The 17005-nt window shown below is 43.6% G+C and overlaps 1 protein-coding gene across 1 annotated transcript in view; it reads right to left on the bottom strand.

Annotated features, from left to right (window-relative positions):
- Positions 1–17005, bottom strand: part of T265_11098 (hypothetical protein) — a gene marked incomplete at both ends in the record, with an annotated part of 55191 nt that overhangs the window by 9353 nt on the left and 28833 nt on the right. Inside the window, 3 exons of the mRNA XM_009177662.1 lie at positions 865–1000; positions 2397–2558; positions 2868–3014. Of these exons, the coding sequence (XP_009175926.1) occupies positions 865–1000; positions 2397–2558; positions 2868–3014 (445 nt within the window). The remainder of the gene's footprint in view (positions 1–864; positions 1001–2396; positions 2559–2867; positions 3015–17005) is intronic.

Here is a 17005-nt window from a genome sequence, read left to right as displayed (position 1 = left end):
ACCTTGTGGAACGAAGTTCCAGCCAGTGTAGCCCGCGGGATCATTGCAGCACTGAAGCCCGACCACCACGTCAAGGTGGCAGCTTTAGGTCGGGTGCGGCACAGGCATAGAATTGACAATGCTGAGGTCCCAATCGAGCGGTCTTAATACAAAGAGATCATGAGCGATAAATGATCAGACAAAACACCATAGATTGCGCTGGTTGCATTACGTGCATTGAATGTCAGAGCTTCTTCATGTAACCATGTAGATGATCACCAAGAAAGGTCACCATTTGGCAGCGGAAACAAGGTCGACATGTGTAAATTCAGTGGTCCACCCCGAGACACGCCGCAACAAACACACTGACAGACATGGTCCAATTGTGTTCCCTTAACTGAGCTGGGACCTCCATTACATGATTCAACAGTTTCAACGACCCACGCACTGATGGGACGTGCAACAACCGATATACGATTGGACTGTTTTGTGCCACCCACCCACCCCCAATATTGTCAGGGAAGGAAACTGTGATAGCCGTAATCACTATACGAATTGTACGGTTGATTGCCTACGATGATGAGTAAACAGCCACCTGTAGAGTTTTACTGGGTGCCTTCAGGAAGTTGCAGCAAACGCAACAGATTTGGGTGTCGTCCCAGAACCGGACGATTTTATAGGGGCTGCTCCTCCTTAGCGATTTCCTGTAAAAACTCAGCATGAAAGTAACATCGATTGTCAGTGGTGTCGAGAAAACTTCAAGCATGTCTATCTCATCGGAAACTGATTCAAATGGTGTAGCTACCATTAGTGACTTAGTACTAGAAACTTGTACCTTACAGTGGAATGAAGCCAACGGTAACAGTGAGAAGGGATTGGACGCACCAAAAAAGAAGTAGTTAGCTTGATATTCGTACGGCAGATGGGTTCTCCACTTATTGTCCCTAGACGCTGCACGAATGGGCATTGTGTCACCAACCACGAACACCGGCTCCAACCGAACATCTGGATCCTTGTCGATCTGAAGAGAGATAAAGAGATGAACGAATTAGAAGGGGTTGTTTCGATTAGTAAGAAATTTAACTGAGTATAGAGGGAGAAAAGAGACCTGAATTCAATAGACTTCGACAGCTGGTCAATCATCTGTTCGCAGTATGTCTTATTGATTTCATCCCAAGCAACAACGTTTGTCCCGGTCCTGTGAGGTTCACGGCAAGATTCAAGTCAGGTGGAATGGCGTGTTGACACAATGATTATGAGCCGTCATGTCCCCGGCTGTCGTCTGTCACTGCGAACTAGGCCGATCGACTACCGCACATAACAGTCAGTGCCACCTGAGCTGCGTGTGAAACCAATCGGAAAAACCCTTACCCGGCGTGTACCCAAGGGTGAACGGGGTAGGGGCAGTTCTGAAGCCAGCGACATGTACTTATGACAGAGAGATTCAAATTATGTAAAGGGCAACTAAACGGTCTATACCTATGGTGGATGAGCAGGGTGGCCAGCAGTAGGACTGACATGCATTTATTGCACATATGTCTAGCTAATAATCAGTCTGGTTCACAGAACCTATCGCATCGTTAATATCCCGTTATGTGGTAAGTTAGGGCGAGTAAAGGTAGATATACACTTGAAGAACACATCAGGTAAAAAGGCGGAACAAAGCAACACAACACAAAGCATAACTTCAGGTTGGAAACAGAAACAAAAGGGTAACCTGGCAACACATACCAGAGAATTTCAGCGGCAAACAACTTAAGGCTCCTGTAGTGCATATGGTAGGGTAGGTAATTTGAAGATCTTTGAGTACGGCACGCAAAAAAATACGGTGTGTGAACAAGACTATGATGTATCAGTGGGAAAGGTAGTCTGGTGACAAAAATAAAAAAAATTCCAACGCCACATTCCTTAGGGCCTTTGCAATAGCACACATTAGAAATTAAGTCTGTTTAGTCCACTAATCTGTCAGTGAGCAGAGTTTGGGCAATGGAAGCGCAAAGAGACACTACACACTATGGCTGCCAACTGATGTCAGTGGCGTTCTTGTTGACAGTTTCCATCCAGATTGCCTGAGTGAATGTCTGGAGGTGTAGGCTCGTCGGAATGATTGTGTTAAGCTAGCACTAAGTCCCTCCCACGTCCACCTTTACTCTTTTCTTTACAATAAGGCTTTCAAATAAGTCATGGTTGTACGGCAGTGAAGCATCAGTGTTGAACACTGATATCATGCTGTCGATGACGATGATGATGACTATGGAAAGATACATAACTGAGTGGTCTCAATGTGTTTCTGGAAAAATCGGGTAAACTTATTAGTGGTTAATACTTCAGGTGGAGTAGCACACCGAAAACTGTAAGAAAACTCAATAATATTTATTTAAATAAGAACAAGCAAAGCGGTTGAATAAATAACTTACCACATTGGGCTTCGCATGATGCTGTGAGTGCATATAGTTCCACCAGTGACACGAGGCCCCTTTTGTCAGACCAAGGGTAATTTCATGAAACAAGTGGTTCATTTTTGTAGTTTTGAATACCGACAAGTGTCCAAAGTCGTGCTGAAGCCAACTGGCTTGAGACTAGAAGCAACGATAACCACAGATAAACGTGGGAGATAAAATTTATTGGGTGTACCTCTAGCAGATTAATAAAAACTACGCGATCGATCAGACCACGCAGCGACAAACACGTACGTTTAAGATTATTTTTCAGGTGATGTGAGGTGAGCACGAGCTTCACATAGACACTACATTACGAAACAATCTCGGAAACAAATAAATAAAGATGAATCAAGTGTCGTTTTCAGATAAAGTGGTTCATCCTAAATGCTAAAGAGGGATAAAACGGCAAAGGCTGAAACGTATTGAAAACACCCTATGAAAACTTACTTGGGCCACGGTATACAAGAGAATAGAGAGAACAATCCGAAACCAACCGACCCCAAAGAAGCGTAGATTCAAGTAGGCGAGAACTTCAAATACAAATACTTGCAGAAGCATCAGGAGGAAAAACCATATATTCGCTTGGAAGAATCCCTATATAATAAGAAGCAAAAGCGGAGAGGGACGATATTATCACACGCGAAAGTGAGGTAGGACTGTAAATTAAAGGATAATGAAACAGACAAGCAAAGGCAATTGGTTCAAAGATGTTAACAATGGAATAACGAAAAACCTAGTGTTTACGATTCCTCAGTTGTCCTTGTTCCAAGACGACATTCATCAATGAAATTTGGGCTTAACAGAAGATTTTTTGACGAAAGTCCCAGTTGTTTAAAACCTGTTCAAAGCGCAGGAGGAAGTAATAAACGAAAAACCTGAGTTTCCATGTTGAGCATCATTACTGGTGATAGGAGGTTAACTTCAGGGGTCTGTAATGAGGTTGGCGTCAGTCAGACACTAGTCGTAACGAAACCAATGGCCAAACAGTACCAAAAACCCAATCATAATCTTGCGTCAAAGATAAAAAACATCCCTCATCACATTAATTCGAATTCGGGGAAACTTGGTGTGTAAAAGCGCAGTGCCGTGACAAGCTGCATGTAGACAAGGTCGAGTAGCATGGAAAATGAATCGAGGATTTGTGGATAGGTTTGATGCCTAGTTTTTATTCAGAGGTGTGAGCAAACAAATTCGAAGTGGCAAGTAGTATGTCAACCAAACAGAAGGGCAAGCAAAACTGATGTTACCAAAGGAACAAATAGATTTGATGTCTGCGTACATTTCTCTATTCTTACCGATTTTTTTAACTGACAACACCCACCACATCTTAGGCGTGATACAGCGGAAAGTCAAACAATGTACAGATCACTGATTGTTACGCTGCCAATTCACAAACGAAAGTAACAGAACAGTTTGACCGAGGGTCTTCTCTAACGAAGAAACATCACACACCTGTGAGAAAAGTGAAAAAAGCAAGAAGCTCAACAAGCAGGCCCATGTGTGGCTGTGAAACTACCGAAGTAGTGAAACATTCGAACACACTTACAGGACACTATCATACCCGACAAACAAGATCGCAGTTCAGGCCCATACCTACTTCGTATAGTCAATCAATGATTCGGTTGAAATCACCGTTCTCAGTGCGTTATTGAAAAATGGGTTTACTTTTCTATGTATCATGCCTATTGTCTCGTAATTCGAATATGAGAGACCAATAGGAAGGCTTGTGATGTTCGACATATCCAAGGTGAATAGGTTTGCGAGGTTACCAACAAAAGTCACTATTCCAGATTTTGGAAAACATATTCATATTATGGTAAGCTACTTTGTTAGGAAGAAGGATATTGGTGGCCTGAGTCGCAAAGATGACGACGGTCAACATATTAGTGGATATTTTTCCAAAGGCACTGTAAACTAAAACTGAACGTGATGTGAGCGTACCGAGTGGAATGTAGGAACTAGGTCACAGAGTCTATATCTGGGAAGGGCACAAATGCGTGCCAAAATCCGTTTGGCCAGATCATTGGGGGGGAACCATTTTACCCACATCAAAATACAGCTCGGAATCGGAGTAACGCACAAAAGCAAAACTAAACGTTTCTGACATCTCGTGATGAAGCTCAGGAGAGGTCAGTGAATCACAGGATTCCTCCATTGCCTAGCAAAACGCACCACAATCAACTCGAGATGATTCGAAAGAAAAATTAAGATGATAAAAACCTTAAGTAAAGTGGTTATGAAAGAGATGACGAATCGGGGTGTGGTCGCTGCGACTCGCCTTCCAGGATGGGGACAGCGTGATTTTCCATGTGTCCGGTCGGGGACGTTGCAAGATATGACTGTTAAATGATGTGACTCGCCTTGATGGGGACAGCGTGATTTTCCATGTGTCCGGTCGGGGACGTTGCAAGATATGACTGTTAAATGATGTCAATGGCCTTCTTGATGACACTTTCTATCCAAATTTCTTGAATGAGTGTCTGGAGGTGCAGACGCCACGGAATGATTGTGATAGGCTAGTACTAAGTTCATTCTTCGCTCACATCTATTCGCTTCTTCACAATATGGCTTTTAAATGAACCAAGGCTGTACGGCGGCAAAGCATCAGTGTTGGACACTGATGTTATGCTGTCGATGGTGATGAGGAAAGTAAAACTTTACTTAGTTTCCTTCACCCCTAAATGCACTTGAGTCATACCTTGGCAAATGGCGAGTCTTGTATGCAATAGAACTTTGCAACTTCCTGTAAAAATCTTAACATGTTACAGACGTTTAGATGTTCCGGACAGGATTCGGATCAGTTATGCCATCAAACGTGACACTCCAAAAAATTTAATAACTGGGAGCAAACTCTAATACTTTAGGAAAGTTTTGATGAACAATCTGCTAATTTACCGCTTTTTAACACTTAGTCCTTGACACAAAAACTTGTTCAGGCCGAGTGAATAAATTACCAGGTTCTTCAAACTTTCAGCCGTAAAACTACGTGTCGGTTAAAATGGTGTCATAGGGACGTTCAGTGTGTACCAACGTAAACGGATGTGTTTTTTTGAAGCATCATTTCATCAAAGTCTATTTCAAAGATCATCTCGCGACCTTTAAATTCCAACTGCACTTCGGACGACAACGCCAGTGTAATCTATCAATTCACAAAAAACGAGGCCTGGACTTTAAAAACATGGATATGGCAGACAGTTAAAGTGGAGTAGTGGCATGCTAACGGGATGTATTGTTTCGCATCTGCATTACAATAAACCTTTCAGCATAATATGCGTGTGGTGACGCTCACAAGTGCTATTTTGTGACTGCAACAATCAGGATGGTACCACGTAACGCCCAAGTCAAGTAAGTCGTATTGTAATGACTGCCAGATCAGCTGTTTATTCCGACAAAGTCAGATAGGTGGTCGATGCCTAGGTTTATGTATGGAAAGACTCCCAACTGTGTAGCAGCCACTACTAACGTTGTGTGCAGCATCGTACTGTAGTGCGCCGTGAACAGTCGTGACTAATTGGCTGCTGGGTTGTGTGTGACGGGTTCAGAGCGAAGAAAAACCGGCTGAGGAATGGATGTACACAGTTATGCTGGGACTGACAAAAGTGACCCAGAAAAATAGAAAAATTAACCAAAACTACATAACAGAAATGGCCGAGTTAGAAATCGCGGAATTACGTGAGTAGCAGCAAAAACCTATCGGTCAATGGAATATAATAATCCAATATGATAATATAATATTAGTAATAATAACAACAATAATCCAATATAACGATCCAATCAGCAGGCCAAAACAAAGCTTATCACGGTGTTCAAAGAGCAATCGAAGGCCGTTTGCACATAGGCCTGAACTCCAACTGAGCGGATAACTTGCTTCCGGAATCCACTCGTTTCACTAAAAGCCAGATAATGGTTTCACATTCGATGCTTGGTATCAGTCTCATGAGGATATTTCTCTGGTCAACAGCGTGGTTCCGGATAATCCCAGTAGAGTAAGCCAACGGATGTAGAAATTTGGTACTGTCGACGTGCTGCAGTCACGTCCGCGTGACTTCAGTCTGATGGACATCTTGGGATGCACCTTGGGCGAGAAAAGATCTGTCGGTATAACTGTTTGAAAATCTCAAGGTAGTCAACAGATATTGTCACATAGAGCGGAAGAGTTATTCGGAGGTTCGGATGTTTCCAACTTAATCAGTCGAAATATTTGTGAAGGATCCACTTTCCCAGATAAGTCAGAGGCCATAAAACGAGTCATATAGAATGACACCTGCAGCGATTACAGAAATTTACCAGGTGCCAACTGATTAGCCAAACCACGTTTATGGGATGTACCGTTTTGTAGCTTTTTGTGACGCATCAGGTAACCGAATTTCGCATTCTGTGGAATTCATGTGTTCAGTTTCATCGGCGGAGTGAAAAACACTTCAGCACTTGTCAGACATTCTGAAATAAGATGTCCACCTTTTAAATTGCCATCATTTTTTTCTATACACTCGTTGTGCACGTCCCAAGCGACCGATGCCATATAGCTCCATATGCACAGTGAATACCGAACTCGCCTGATTGGAAAAGGAAGATGCGATGTCTGCCATCGTGAGCAGCCCCAGAAGCGGTTGTCAGAAAGGTAAATTGTGGATAGCACATCGGCACGACTTTTTGATTTCAGTACTCATCAGTACTCGACATGGGTTTGTTTGGTGGTGCATTGCCAGATGCGTTTCAACTACACAGTAGGAGCGCCAAAAAAGTGGGACCATCAAGACAACCGTAGAATGGCTTGTGAAACTGAGCATTCCAGACGGAATTGGATACCGATCCGGCGCTTGGTGTTGGGCCCACAAAGAAATCTTACCGTCAGTCCTTCCTACACAGGGCGATGTAGCGAACAGCGAGTCGTGCGCCCTCACATGCAAACATCGTTGTATGTCTGGATCCACCTGTGAGTCCATTCGCTGAGACACTCGGTGTCGTGTCATTTTAAATCATGCTTGTGCTTGACGGTGTGGACTGCTTATTCAAATGGTGCATTGTTTTTGGTTCGTTCTTGTCAATCACTTGAAACCACATATACCGATTTCCCAGCCATTTGTGTCGTTTTTCTTATCCCCGCAACATTGAGACAGCGCAGCAGCCCAGTAGAAGAAACAACAATGGTCAAATAAGAACAGAACTAGCCTAAGACGATGAGTGCCACAGCAAACGGACACACGGGGACAGAGTCAAATATATTGAAGCGTGTGAGAGCGGCGACTTATTGCCTGCTGCACGGTGCATCGTATTTGTTCGAATCCCCCGATATTCCCCATTTAGAGAGCTGCACTACGCATCTGTTTCATGATAAAGACCAGTTTAACTCAGTAAAGCGGCTATAAACCAAGTACCAAGTGCAGTTTCCAGTTGCTACAGTTTCGACTACCGGGGAATAGGAGTGAGGGAGAAGTAGCCAGGCATCGGAAGCAATGGCATGTTCATTTCGTTCAGTTATCGGACAGCTGCGCATCAAACACGATATATCTGATACACGAGCACCACTGACTGCACAATTGAACCATATCTAGCAGTGTCACCAACAATTGTTAAGTTTAATCCAGGAGTCCTAATCCATGTTATCTGATGAAGTTTGTGACGCTCACATCATGTTCCCTCACCCTTCTAAACTTTCATCCAGTTACTGGCTCTCCGTCGTTTTAGGCCGAGTAGTTTTGCAAGTAGTTTTCGTTTCCTCCCGTTTTCAAGTTCCTGGAGCACCTACCACCAAATTACATTACAGTAACGGTCATGGGGATCCCGTGGAGTTGTTCCACAGGCTTCGCTCAATAAGCAGCTAGGTTTGGGTTTTTCAGTCCGATTTTTATACATTCTATTTGATATGTTCGATGTGAAGCTGGCCAGCTGGGTGTGTCACGTTCGTCATTTCTCGAGGCGGCAGCCCCCAGCAAAAGCAAACAAGTTTCTTGTCTTGTCTTTCATTAGTTGCTTGAAAGGCGCAAATACCTCTGGCATAGCTTGGTGGAAATGTGCTGCGCCCGCACAAGCAGTGAATAGAAGCAACATATTGATTCCTACTATCGTCAGATCAATCCAGCTCCAACCCCTCGTTGGGGTCTGCAGCCATCTCGTGTACAAACAATTAGACCGCATCCTGATTCTGAGCTGCCATGCTGGCCCACTGAACAGGTGGTATCTCCCTGAACTCCGATGTCAGTTGGTCGAAGCGTAACGGAAAATGGTATAGTCAAAGCTATTATGTCGACGGACGTTTTGAGACGTAATCATGCTAGAGATGAAGATATAAAACCCATGGTGCAGCAGCAGCTTAAGCTAATGAGATTGCCTACTTAACGTTTGTGTATCGCGAACAAAGCTACAGCATCGGCCAAGCTGTCCGTTGACGGCCTGCATGATAGCACTTTTTGTCGAGGTAGCAACGTGGCCCAAGTGGTGACAGCACGAATTTGCTGGCCGTAAGGTTCGTGGTTCGAACCCGACCTCTGCCTTTCGACTTCCCGTGTCAAGGCTTGGGCAACCTGATAGTATCCTAGCCCTCGTGCTTCCCTCGGGTGGCATGGCAGCTGAGCATCGGAATGGTGTTACGGCCAAACGCTTTTTTTCTGTCGAGCTACACTGTCAAAACCTTCAACGCATGCTAAGAGTGATATTCTTTTGGGTTTTGAATGGAGTCTTTCGGCCAAGACGGTATATAGAAGGTCAGGCTCCTCGTTCACAATCTTGGCACTGTTGGAAACGACAAATGTGTCAACTTCATCCTTCCCAAGAAAACATGGAACCTGAGTTAAAAGGATACCACTGAGATTTCGTCACTTATATGAGTCCACTAAATAGCAAGTTAGAACTTTTTTATCTGGATCAGTCACATCAGATCAGCTTAAATATTTACTTCTCGTTTGCGGTCTCAAGTGGTGGTGCTAAGCAAGATGGAGCACGACCAGGAGAGATGACCATAAAGCAAACGAGGACTGAATGCTTACTACTGTTAAACGTTAACAGTGACATTGTCATGATTGAAACTCGAACATGAACTACGTTAACGGACCGAAATGAAAGCGTCCCGAAAAGAGATACTTCAATGAGAGTAACCACTGAATTGAGCCAGTCAGTGTGTTAGAATTGGGGCGCGTTGAACTCTGTTTCCGTTCATTTAAATAACAGATTGTGAATGTCAAGACCAAGGGTACAAGGTGGGATTCTGTTAAAGATGAACTTCCGGATAGAGAAATTTCAACCACATACGCAATCTGCCACAGAACATGTATTCGGTGAGCAACACCAAATATCTCGTTGTTATGTCCACTTGTGACTTACAATGAACTAGGGAATACATAGTGCTAGCTATTTTTGAGTTGGACACGGAATCAGATAAATGTTAGAGTTCTGAAGCTAAGTGATAGAATGTATGTCAGCGCCCACTAAACATCATGCCGAAGACGGCAAGAAACGCATCAGAGGATATCACGTGACCTATGGTCTGAAGACATGGGTATCTCAGATGTACGCGATCACACTATCAAAAAATACCAGAACAACTAATTCTCAGACCGAATTGAGGTAAGTAGAGATTTAGCATATGGTGAGCATACAACGTACACTAGATGGGGATAGTTATGGTATACGTGACGATTGAGGACGTCGTACGATGTCTTCAAAAACACAATGCGCCATTTCCGTTACAGCGGATACAACAGGAAATGCCATTAGGCACAAACTATGCAACAAGTTATATCTTATACACTGAAAAGTCTCTCAACCCACCATTTTGGGCGAGTTGTAACACTCCGCTAGCCTTCTAGTCATATCTTTCCTTTCGAGTCGAGTTAACATCCCTTCGGCACTGAGACCGACAACCTTCATATAGTTTAATTCCGGGACCCGTTGCATGGAAGCATAGAAAAATTAATGATGCTTAAATCAAAGATATAGTCAGATCCTGCTCACGATGCTCGCGAACTTCGAAAAAGCCAAAGGATCCATTGGGATCTTCTCAACAACCAGAGCACCCATTTATTTCTCTGGCTTTCCTGATGTCATCAGCTATCTTTTATTTGCTGAAGTGGCTTGAGTTTTTCCCTGTGAAGCACACAAACGCTAACAACACTATTGTAGTTGTCAACCGTTTGCTCGGTCAGTTCGCATATCTAGAACTTATTGTTTCAGTAAATGGCCCCCAGTTTATTTCTTGCCAGTTAAAAAAAAATCCGCACCGACCATTGCATTCGTTACATACACTGCCCATTCTATTATATGCAGTTCAACGGTTGACCGGAATATTTTTCTGATACTTTCAGAAAAGCGCTTTCAAAGGCCAGGGAGGGCAACAGGTAACATCATACGGAACGTTTTTTTCTGACCGCTTTATTGCCTACAGTGGCTGCAGAGGTGACAATCCACAGTCAAAATGTGTCTTTGACCGAGGACTATGTAGTGCGTTTCATGCAACGGAACCGAAAGACACCAATACCCCAGTCAAATCAGGAACGGTTCATTGTTTGACAATGATAGTGACAAACTCTGTAGAGTAAAACCAGATCCCGTGGTGTATCTTACATGTATGTGAAACTTCACTACAATCACGCACGAACCTGTTCGACGGAACAGGTCTGCGCAAATCGCGTAGGTAATCTCAAGCTGGATGGAGGAGTGTATGCTGTTACACCGGCTAGCGCACCGATCACTCGCTTTCAATCCTTCACAGTTATTCGCACACTGAAGCTGGACGTGTCACGCATACGCTCATACAATTGATTACGCTGATCCTACGCAAATGCAAGCTCAGGACCTATGGCTAATCGCGTCAAGCCATACCGTTTTATTGACGTTTGTGGTAGTTCATGATTTGACTTGCACTCTTGTCACGTAGCAGTCCAACCAGTGTGGCTTAATTATACTAAATGTAATGGGCAAACATTAAAAGGCAGTTTGAATTCAGCCAGAAGCAATCACAAGCAACACTCACAAGATTTCGAGTCAGGAAAGGTATCTGGTCCTACACCCTCAGGACCAGAGGGGTGAAAGTGCGCACAGAATGCTCCATACACCATTTTGCCCTGAAAAATGGCATTAACAGTCCGATGGGACACAAAGACTGTTGTCCCGACGTATGTGTTCACACCATACTTACCTCCGCAAAAGGCTGTTTATGACATAGAATCCCCTGGAATAGGTAACGCTGCTGTATCCACGGACCTAGCTAACTGGTGCATAAAGGGAGTGGTTCTCGAACCTAACAAAGTGGTTCAATATTTATCACGTTCAAGTTCGTTAGAACACCATGATGGAACATCTCAGTAGCGTTTTTGATTCGACCATTATTCAAGTATTCTTCCTCACTAAAGAGATCGGCCGAATGGTCAACTGAGCACAAAGTGTACCGTTCAAAGTAGATGAAGCATGCTACTCATTTGAGAGGACTGGTCAGACGGGTCAGCCCAGGTATTGCTCTGTCATAGCGTTGCATGTAGAATCACCAAGCTGACTTTGTTGGTACATGCCTGACACGTCTATGCACACCATTTGAAAACCGGCACGTGTCCGATCTGTTCCAACAGCGGTGACGAGACCAAACCTTCCTTTGTTTGGATTGGTTTGATTAACTGTGCACGCTAGCCGGACAGGGCTAGAGTCTGGACAATCACAAAACGTGACCTGAGAGGGCTGGTCTAATCGCCTACTAAAATTGTCCCAGTCCATCAGCCAGGGTAACTAGAACACAGACGCAGACATTTGTTTACAACCTATAGACAGTCGAAACTAATGAAATTTCAAGGAACATCACCAATCAACCGGCGCAAACCAGTGCATTGTGTGCTTAAAAAGATGCTAAGGTATATTTGAGGCTTTATTGACTGAATGACGGAAAATTTGATATTTTCTATACAATTAACAATTACAATTAACAATTAAGTTCTGTCACATTTTGTGAAAAATTACTCCACTTTACACAGTTTTCGCCCCGTGAATTCCTTTAAATTAATAGGAACCCCATGTGTTTTGTCTAACTGGTTTGCCGCTGTCCACGGGAATGAACTGTGGGGCGAATGCGTAATGGTGCGAACATTCAAGAAGGGTGCACGCAGTGAATGACGTGATATCGTCGGAGTCATCAGTTGGACGTTCGTTATAACGAGACCCGTCGTCTCGTAAAGACACGTAAAGACATGATGTGAGGATAGCAAACAGGATTCGAACGTCAAATGTTGGAGCACCGGCATGCGTACTGGCGTCTTAAGATTTTGGTGTTCTTTGACTTCAGCTGTGTATCTGATTTTGTCGACTAACTCGTTTTTGTCAGTGTAAGAATAGTTGGCATTCTGTAGACATACTGTCATGCTGCTGAACACTTTTGAAAGCTTTTCAGTGATTATGGCAATGGATCCGGTTAGCCTTCCACTAATATCGTCCCCTTAGGAAAATAAATAAATAACGCACCAGTACGTATTTTTGGAATTGGGAATTTTTCGAGTGGTATCAAAAACTGACTTCCTCTTACGAAAAAAAACATTCCGAGTCGTACAAATAGCAAAACCATAGAAAGTTAATCGATTAATTTCCAGGTTACTCGTTCTACCAGTGTATCTATCGGAACTTGGAAAAACAAATCTTCCCGTATCAACTAGCAGGTTTCCACTACGAAGTAACCAAGACGGAGAGAAAATTTCTCTGTATTGGTAGATTCTAGCAATCCAGGAAGCCATGAGAAGGTGACGCTCGGCAGTACAATTTATGGATTCATAAATGCACAAGTCACAGCAGAAAGATGGTGGTTTAGAAGCCTTTACACCAGAACTTTCTGAGTTGGTAGCTCTAGATTTTACTTCTGCATGTGGTGTGTGAGCTTTCCCTCCGACGGAAATGGAGGGCTTTCGGTCAAACCCGTAAGTGTTGCTGGTTGGGCACAATCTGTTTCCAACAACGCGCTACACGGTGAAGCGTGTGTGGAAAGAATGGGTTTCGAGATCAGAAGACTGTTACGGTGGACGTTATTGGTGCTACCTCTAAGGGACAAACCGTTTACCGGAATCGGTTTATGATGAGAATGCTGTTGGGTGGTTCAGACATAAGTCGCACAGAAATGTTCGCCGGAAAAGTGCAGATAGGGATGCAATAAAGTGAAAACCAGTATATGGGAAATAAGTGACTAGAAAGGCTCTGAATATGAGCATTCCACACGGCAACTTGCTTATATACAGGGTATAGTCAGTGCAAATGAGAGCAGTAGTGGTGAATCACTGTACATCTTGGATATTATCGATAGTGACTACGATTAGTGAAAGGAAACTCAGGAGGCTTTAGCGGAATAAGGTATTTTGGTTTGTAACAGGAGATTTAAGTTTTTGTCTCGAGTCATGCGTACGTCTCATCTCTCTGCCGTGCAATTACGGAGACAATTTTCTAAAATAGAATGGATACGTGGCAACAGTAATGTACCCAACCTGAGTTTTTTTAAATTAACGTTAGGCTGTCCCAAGATTATTCTGAAGACATCCAGGAGCGTGCTGGAGAAAGACTAAGTACCCCATTAGCGATCGGCTGGGGACGAGATAGCTCAGTGGTTAGAGCGCAAATTTACTGACCGGAAGGTCGATGGACCAACCCGATCTCTGCCTCTCGACTTCACCTGTCTAGGCGTGGACAGTCTTTCAGTATCCCAGCCCTCGGGCTTCCTTCGAGTGGCATTTCTGCTAGGCACCGAAAGGGTGCTACAGCTGAACGACTATTTACGATCGGCTGTCTTTGTACTTATCCTAGAATACAAACTCCTCGCGGGAGTACAACACCGTGCGTTCCTTAACAGAAGCAGGACAGTTCGCTCGGCAATCAGGACACCGTACACCCACACAAGCAAGTATTTTCTATTCACACTTCACTTCACTAATTCAGACTGACTGTAAGCATGAGCTGCACTTCGTTATCAATGAGAGATGGTTAGAACTGGCTAGATGGTGAGAAAGAGGTAAATGATCGAGAAACACGTGCTAAACCTGTAGTCATATTGTAGGGAACAAAATCGAGATATCGTGTGACCCGTTGAAGTGACCAAGTGATTTCGTCTATCAAAGCCAAAGCGACACCAAGTTAAACATGAGTAACTGATCGATACGTCTGTCAGTGACGGACTTATAGCGACGTAGGCGGAAGGAAGGAGCCTTGGGGCTTGGAAAATTACTCGGCAATGAACAACATCAACCGATTTCTTCTTTTTCCCTGGTCCGGATTGAATTTCGATCGTGTGTCTTTAACCTTTTTATCGAAGGATGAAACTGTGAGCAAAACGGTGAAATTCGGACGCAATTGAATGCTCCAAAGGGTGATTTAACGCATCCAACATTGCCAGGCGGTTCGATAGTGGTTTCACCCGGGAACAGAAGGATACATCGTAACTTCACTCAAGTAGGGGAATTCAGAATATTTCGTTCAGGTGGTCAAGGAGAATTATTCCACGCTAGTCGGTCAAACAATTAAGTGTGATCAACAATACATGACGAATAACCAGAAGTCGCCGATGATTGTCCACCAGAATTTCTGCTGAAAACCATCTGTTCTAAAGCAGTTGTGATGAAGAAAAATGCACTTTACAACCTTGCTTGTCGACCCAACTTAATCCAGAGACAGTCACTACACTGAACTTTGGATGTAAGAAAAAACGTCGACTTATTCGGGTCTCAATTGAACCTACCAGGTGAATGTGATTGGTTTTTTCAACATATTTGTCATGCGCAATTCAGAAGACAACTGAGGCAATCCGCAGGGTCGTACACAGCTTAGTTTACTTGCACCGTGACGGATAAACAATCCGTACACGGTGCCCAGAAAAGGAATATATTTTTCATCAGATACAACAGACATATACTCACGTGCACCCAACAGGCCTTCAACCAGTATGGACGTATATTCGGTTCTGTCGTGAACAAGTAGTACTTAGATTCGCCTTTTCTTTATTCCCAAGATTTTATTCTTAATCTAGAAGTTATTTTACCACGCTTGAAATTAACACTACTGAACACAAATTTACAGTTCCTATAGTTGGTGCTGAGATGGCATAATTTTGACAGCATCCTATGTGTTTGTGGCATTCCGCGTTTTCCTGCAGGCCAAACATCTATGGGAAACGTGTTACTCACGTCCGGGCTGTTGATAAGCAAAGGTGCTAGGATCTCGATTTTCGATGAGCTTCGGTTAGCGGAAGATAGACACAAATCGTGGCCGTGAGTGTTTGGATCGACATTGGCTCGACTGACCCAGTGACTGTGATACTCTTATTCCGGTCACAGCCGGGTTGAACAGAACATGAATTTTGATTTTGTCTATCGTGTTCTGAAATCCTAAACCATACCTTGGCCTGCTACTGAATCAAACTGACTGTTCAGATTTGCGCACTATTGATTCATCAAAATAACAGCGACGTGCATCACATCAAGTGGGGCGACGCGAAAAAGAATAGCCTTAGAATTAACTAACACCGATCATTCTGTTATGGCGGTCAGAGAAAGTATTATAAAGGTCGGATCGAATGCTATATCATTCTGAAGACTTATCAGTTTTCCACTTTGCATACAATTTTGTCATTTTCCGTAGCCCTTTAATTGTGAATTAAACCTAAAACTGTGTTTCATCAACGCAGTCACTTCATTAAACACTCGTGAAAGATATGCACCATCACAAAGAAAAGAAGGGTACGAAATCGACGTACTGAGTGATTGGAGGGCACACAACATCATTGTCATCCCTATGGCACACAACAGCGCCTACTAAAAGTTCCACTCTCTGTAAAGACCGACTTTCAGTTAAGCAAATTTGTAGATGATTTTTTTTGGGTTTTTTCGACTGGTCGGATCTATTACATGAGAGATCGAGTATCAACAGACACGGCCATTTGTGAACCCTTGCAAGTGCTTTTGTACATGGAGCCTTACCATACTTTCTGGCTGTGGAAAAACCGTGTGAAAAGGTCGGTCAACAAGGTGATCGCTTTTCAAATCTGTCTATTTAGGAAGACAATTTATAGTTCCTTAAAGGACAGACCAAAAGAGGTCTCCACTGCGAAATACCCTCAGTGCTGGGGGATTCACACTCCAAGTAACATGGCCTTTTGAGTTTAGTTTCTTCTGAGTGAAAGTTTTTAAGCTTAGAACACGCCCTGAAAACAAACGAACCTGGGGGATCTCCAAGTAACATGGCCTTTTGAGTTTAGTTTCTTCTGAGTGAAAGTTTTTAAGCTTAGAACACGCCCTGAAAACAAACGAAACGACCGAGGAGGCTCAACAACAGATCCGACAGACAATCGTACCGGCGATCACACGGAATATAAACACGTCACTGATTTCCAAACAAGAACGAGACGCACTCACAAATCTACGAAAGGATGAAACAATCGTGATACTACCGGCGGACAAAGGACGCATCACCGTGATAATGGACAAGCCGGAGTACATTGAAAAGGCCAAACAACTGCTAAATGACACTACGACCTACAAACCAATCGATCATGACCCAACTTCCAACATCGTCAATCGAGTCAACACGACGCTCAAGAAACTGCAAGCCACACACGAGATAGCCAGACAGGAACGATG

Source organism: Opisthorchis viverrini, assembly GCF_000715545.1.
Source record: "Opisthorchis viverrini unplaced genomic scaffold opera_v5_454, whole genome shotgun sequence".
NCBI lineage: Eukaryota > Metazoa > Platyhelminthes > Trematoda > Opisthorchiida > Opisthorchiidae > Opisthorchis > Opisthorchis viverrini.
The sequence above is the reverse complement of the archived record's forward strand: the minus strand, read 5'-3'. Positions and strand labels throughout refer to the sequence as shown.